This window comes from Cicer arietinum, chromosome 6 (genome assembly GCF_000331145.2).
Source record: "Cicer arietinum cultivar CDC Frontier isolate Library 1 chromosome 6, Cicar.CDCFrontier_v2.0, whole genome shotgun sequence".
Lineage (NCBI taxonomy): Eukaryota > Viridiplantae > Streptophyta > Magnoliopsida > Fabales > Fabaceae > Cicer > Cicer arietinum.
Genome location: NC_021165.2, coordinates 67429614 through 67435886, shown reverse-complemented (window position 1 = coordinate 67435886; position 6273 = coordinate 67429614). Strand labels below are relative to the sequence as shown.

At 29.2% G+C, this 6273-nt stretch overlaps 1 protein-coding gene across 2 annotated transcripts; it reads left to right on the top strand.

Moving 5' to 3' along the window:
- The first annotated feature begins 2326 nt into the window (after window positions 1-2326).
- Window positions 2327-5836, top strand: LOC101489865 (laccase-2-like). 2 transcript variants are annotated; one of them, XM_027335388.2, is made up of 6 exons: window positions 2327-2561; window positions 2726-2877; window positions 3092-3336; window positions 3968-4093; window positions 4794-5210; window positions 5418-5836. In XM_027335388.2, the coding sequence occupies exons 1-6, from the start codon at window positions 2409-2411 to the stop codon at window positions 5546-5548; spliced, it is 1224 nt and encodes a 407-aa protein (XP_027191189.1). In that variant the 5' UTR covers window positions 2327-2408; the 3' UTR covers window positions 5549-5836. The 2 variants fall into 2 exon arrangements, with proteins under 2 accessions (XP_027191189.1, XP_004507172.1); XM_004507115.4 differs by having other exon boundaries at window positions 2330-2561; window positions 4233-5210.
- The last annotated feature ends 437 nt before the right edge of the window (window positions 5837-6273 follow it).

Below are 6273 nucleotides of genomic sequence, written 5' to 3'. Positions count from 1 at the left end.
TTTTAATATATAAATAAAAATTATAATATTATATTGGGCTAAAATTACACATATAGTTCTTTAACTTAATTTCAGGTAACGTTTTAGTCCTTTATCTTTTTTTTTCCCGATTTAGTCCTTTATTCTTAAAAATATCAAATAAAGTATGAAAATATGAGTTTATTTGAAGATTTGCCTTACGAATTTGATGAAATTTGTATTATATTAAACAATATAATTAATTTTATGAGTTTTGATTAAATTTTTTTTTGAATTTTTGTATAAAAAAGGATATCATTGTTGAAATTTTAAAACATAAAATATCAAATTGTCACTTAAAATTAAAATAAAGGACCAAGTCGGGAAAAAAAAAAGATAAAAGACTAAAACGTTACCTGAAATTAAGTTAAGGGACCACGAATGTAATTTAGCCTATTATATTGCATATAAGAATTTTAAATTATAAATTTACAAAAATATATTGAAGAAAGATAGTAGATCAAATTTTAATAATTATAATTTAGTTGGAATTTAGGTTAGAAAATTTATTTTATTTTATAGTTATAATAGTTGCTTTTGTAATTTTTTATAAATTATTCCCTCCGATTTTTTATAATAGACATCTGAATTATAATTTGATCTACAAAAAATTGTGTATTTAGTCTATCTTAAAGATGTTGAAGACCCTATTCTAATCTTAAAAATTGAGTCTAATAAAAAATACAATTTTAGTAATAAAAAAAATTGGTAAAATAAATTTTAGTCCATATGTGCATATCAATATATTGTATATATATTGTGCAATGAGAATTTACAAGTACTGATCTTTATGATACAATTTATAATGAAGTTATGTGGGTCCCAGAAGAAATTATGTATTTCTCAAATTCAATTAATCAACACAATAGTTAACAGATTGTTGTCAATATTGCTTTGGTCCGATTATTTTAGCTTTCTAAGTCTTACTATCTTAGTGATAAAGGCTATGATAGAAACGTTGATAAATAGACTTATTAGCATGATAACATCCAATCTCTCTACTTAACATTTGACAATATACTTCCTGTCTTGCTCGCTAAAAGAATAGGTTGATCATATGTCCTTATCCTTCTTGCTCTTACTTTCTTTACGATAAGTTGAGAAAGGTACAATATGTATCACCAACCACAAATGCCGATTTAAGCCTTTCATAAAAAGGATATGATCAATTAATGTGACTTCAACTCGAATGTTTTTTTGGTATGAAACTGCAAAATATGTGTAGCAATCTGAAATGTGACTTGGTCAGCAAGTCTTAACAGTTCATTAGAAAATGACATTTTTTTTGTTACTATTGTAGACAAATTTAACAGCATAGACATAGTCAAATCTGCATATTATCGTTTCTTATTATTCCCACAAATTCTGTCAATTAACTAGGTAAAGCTTTAACATATGAGTAGTAATGAAACATATTCTGATTTTTGGATACAATAACATCATATTCTAGGCACACTTACCTCTTAAATGTGATTTTAGCTTAGCCTCAGCACAAACCGAAACACATTCATTTATGCTTGATTTAATGATTGAAAATATCATAATTGTTTTTTTCCCCCTCCTGTCGAATATTAATTTGTAACATAAATTTGTAAATTTGATTTTTCTTCTAGACTTTTGTTTACAAATAAAATTTAGGGTGTAAGATGGTATTCCGGTCTAAGACAGAGAAAATTTTAAAATTTATTAAACATTTATAAAAATATTTATATTTCTTTTATTTCAATGATATTTGTGAAAATTGAGCCCATAAACCTTAAATTTTATTAACTAGAACTAAAATAGTGATATGGAGTGAAAATGTTTTATTATTACATTTCTACATCAGTCCTACTTTATGAGTAAACTCATGAAATAAAAAATCACTTCACTTCAAATTTGATTAAATCCTATTTTACGAGTTTAACTCCATTCAACACATTAAATAAACAAACACGTTACACACTTAATATGCTAAAACCCACATTGTATCAACGTCAACTGCTTGTCTTCACATTTTAAGTAAAAATACATTTCTTTAATTTAATTTCAAGCAGGCCATTTTTATAGATGAAATTAAATATGGAAAAATGTGGAAATATTGGACCGACGCAATTGGAAAAAAAGAAACTTGTAATTAGGGAGTAAAGATGGGCCACATAATTGAGTCACAACTAGTAAAATTTACGTTAGTGACATTCCAAATATAAAGAAAATGGGACCTTATAAAGTAGGTAAAAATCAATAACTCTTGTATTTTACTTTCTCATTAAAACATAGACATAAGACCAAACATAACATTAATTTGTACTATGTACTTGAATATATAAATAAGCAAGTTTCCTCATGCAGCTCATTGTGACTAATCCATTAACTAATCTATCTTAATTATCTTCCTATGCAGAGACACAATGTCCATGCAGAACAAAATGTTGGACTCTGTTCCTTCATCACAGGCCCTTTTTGGGGTTTTTCTCTTTGCCACAAGTTTCCTCTGGACCTTCCCTGAATTTGTTCTGGCTACTTCACACCACGGAAGTGTTACAAGGCACTACAAATTCGATGTAACAAATGCATTACACACACATATATTAATTCTTTTCATATAATATTTATCACTACACACCACCACTATAATCTAACTAAGTAAATCAGCTCATAGTTATGAATTAGTCTAAAAACGTACCAAGTTGTATATAATTGTTTTTATTATTAATAATTTGTGCAGATAAGGCTAGCAAACGTCACGAGGCTGTGTCACACAAAAAGCATAGTTACCGTGAACGGAAAGTTCCCGGGGCCTCGAGTCGTTGCAAGAGAAGGGGACAGAATATTGATTAAGGTTGTTAATCATGTTCCAAACAATATCACGTTGCATTGGTACGAACTTAATTTTATTATTATTAATTATTAGTGATTTTATGTTTCAATTAGTATGTTCCACATATTTGATTACAAAAAGTTTTGTTTACATTAGAAAAAATTAAATTAGTGAGGAGAATAATGAAATAGTTTTGATTAGATAGTAGTATGCAATAGATTATAAGTTGAGAATAATGGTGAATGCATGTGAATAACAAGAACAAAAAAACAGGCATGGAGTGAGACAGGTTCGTAGTGGTTGGTCAGATGGTCCATCATACATAACTCAATGCCCCATTAAAAGAGGGCAGAGTTATGTGTACAATTTCAGCATTGTTGGACAAAGAGGAACTCTGTTTTGGCATGCTCATTTCTCATGGTTAAGAGCTACTGTCTATGGACCTCTCATCCTTCTCCCCAGACACAACGAATCTTATCCATTTCTAAAACCCTACAAGGAACTCCCCATCCTCTTTGGTACGTGCACAATCATCATTATTTCTATTTTTTAATTCACATCAATAAATAATGCACACTTTTTTCATTTTTTTTTTTATATTGCTTGCTAGACTTTAGTATAATACACGATATTTTTTAAATCAAATCAAACATCCAATCAGTGACACATTTAGATCGTAGTTTAACTACTTTTAATCACTCAAAGTGGGACAACCAAACCTTATATAATGTCGATTCATGGTTCAACAAGATTTGAAATATATATAGGTAGAGAATAGATCAAGTTACTCAAACCATAAATCTAGGTAGAGTTACTCAACTTAATAGCTTATTATATAAATATTGAAATGAATATTCTTATATTGTGTTAATTATCAAATACATGAAATTTTATTTCAATTAAACATTTATAACTGCGCATAATTACTTAAAAAAATTTAAAGTTTTTTTTTCTTCAGTTCAATTGATTTGATGTTATTTGATGAAATTAATATCAAATAGTTATGAAATTTTTAAAAATTTGTAAAATTGATGTATTCAATAAGAATTTTACTTAGACAATTGAATTACTAAAATTCAATGTTTGTACCAAATAAAATTAGGTGTATAAAAGTGTTTGTAATCTTATATATTTGTTAAATACGTCTAGGTGAGTGGTGGAATGCAGATCCAGAAGCTGTTATTGCACAAGCACTTCAGACAGGGGGTGGCCCAAATGTCTCTGATGCCTACACCTTTAATGGACTTCCTGGACCTCTCTATAATTGCTCCAAAGGTACATACACATGAACCTTCTATATAACATTTCTAATTTCTAATTCTAGTTAATTAATTAGTTAAGTATAGGTATAAAGAGAATATCTTATTTGTTAATTATTTGTTTTTTTTGTGTATATCAATCATATGATGGATAGATACATACAAATTGAAGGTGAAACCAGGAAAGACATATCTACTACGTTTAATTAACGCTGCACTCAACGATGAACTCTTCTTCAGCATAGCAAATCACACTTTAATTATCGTTGAAGCTGACGCTTCATACGTTAAACCATTTGAATCACACACCATCCTACTTGGGCCAGGACAAACCACAAATGTTCTTTTAAAAACAAAACCACAATACCCAAATGCCACATTTTTCATGCTAGCTAGACCATATTTCACTGGGATGGGCACTTTTGACAATTCCACAGTAGCTGGAATTTTAGAGTACACAAAAAATGTTGCTAATACTAATTCTAATGTAAATTCCTCAACCACTTCAAAATACTTTCCCTTGTTACCATCCATCAATGATACTACATTTGTTGCAAATTTTAGTAACAAATTTGTTAGTTTAAACAGTGTTAAATACCCTGCAAATGTACCAAAAACTATTGATAAAAACTTTTTCTTCACAGTGGGCCTAGGGACAAGTCCATGCCCAAAAAACCAAACATGTCAAGGACCAAATAATAGTTCAAAATTTGCAGGTTCAATGAACAATGAATCATTTGCTTTACCTTCAATAGCACTTCTGCAACAACATTTCTTTGGACAAGCTAATAATGGAATCTACACAACTGATTTTCCTGTTTTGCCCCTAAGGCCATTTAACTACACAGGAACACCTCCAAATAACACAAGGGTTAGTAATGGAACTAAAACAGTGGTGATACCTTATAATACTAGAGTACAGGTTGTACTACAGGACACAAGCATTTTGGGAGCTGAGAGTCACCCTTTGCATCTTCATGGATTCAATTTCTTTGTAATTGGTCAAGGTTTTGGAAATTTTGATCCTAGTAATGACCCTAATAAGTTCAATCTTGTTGATCCTGTTGAGAGGAACACTGTTGGTGTGCCCGCAGGTGGTTGGGTTGCCATACGCTTCTTGGCTGACAACCCAGGTGTGATAGTTTATCTTATCTTATCATATCTTTTGAGTTATATATTTTATTTTGATCATTTTAATTATAAAGTATATAATAAATTAATTAATTAATAATTTGACTTTTTGTTAAATCCTAAGACTATTATAATTTTTTAATTGAACATAATTTTTTATATATATAGTTTTGATGTATTTGATATGAATGTATGGTTGAAATTAATAGGTGTGTGGCTGATGCATTGCCACTTTGATGTGCACCTAAGTTGGGGATTGAGGATGGCTTGGATTGTTGAGGATGGAAAGTTCCCTAATCAGAAATTACCACCTCCTCCTAAGGATCTCCCTAAGTGTTGAATACTATATGTATATAAATCTGTTTTGGTTTTTTATACCATTTGCCTCTGCCAATTTTCCCTCCTAATAAACCCTTTTCTAGACATTTAATTTTCATTTTCCAATTCCATGTAAATTTAAGGAATGTCCGGCTCTAGTATATAATTCCACAGTCTTTCTTTTATTGTATCAATTTCTATTTTTGCCTAATTTTCAGGTGCCAAAATAATAAGGGTGGCTGGTTTTCTATGTATAATTATAAATATATTGTATTTCCTTGAGGGTTAATCATAGTATGTACTTTTCTCATCCTCTTTGGAATTTTTTTTAAGAGTTTCATCTTTCTCTTAACATGAACCTATGTGCACTACCTGATCAACAATAGCTTCAAGTGTTTAATATTATTAAAGGAATTGTGTGCACAATTCTCTAAAATATATTACGATACTTTTATTATGGTATATTTAAAAATTAATATATTTTGTATTATTAAATTAAATCATTAATAGTTGAATAATATGTCATTTATGGATGAATTTAACTATATTTTAGATTTAAAATCATCAAATTTTTAAGTTTTATTATTTTGAAAAAGGAATATTTATTTATTAAACTAAAAAAAATAAATTTGAACCAAGTCACCTCTCTCTATTCGCCAAATGAACTAAATCTCCTCTCTCTCAATCATTTGATCATTTCTCTCTCTTTGTCGTTCTGTACCGTCTCTCTCTCCGGCATTTTGCATC

Excerpts from the sequence above, each read along its gene's own strand:
- LOC101489865 (XM_004507115.4), top strand. The coding sequence starts at position 2,409 with ATGTCCATGCAGAACAAAATGTTGGACTCTGTTCCTTCATCACAGGCC. Across the intron at positions 3,337-3,967 it reads GGAACTCCCCATCCTCTTTG|GTGAGTGGTGGAATGCAGAT; the intron begins GTACGTGCACAA and ends AAATACGTCTAG. Across the intron at positions 5,211-5,417 it reads CTTCTTGGCTGACAACCCAG|GTGTGTGGCTGATGCATTGC; the intron begins GTGTGATAGTTT and ends TGAAATTAATAG.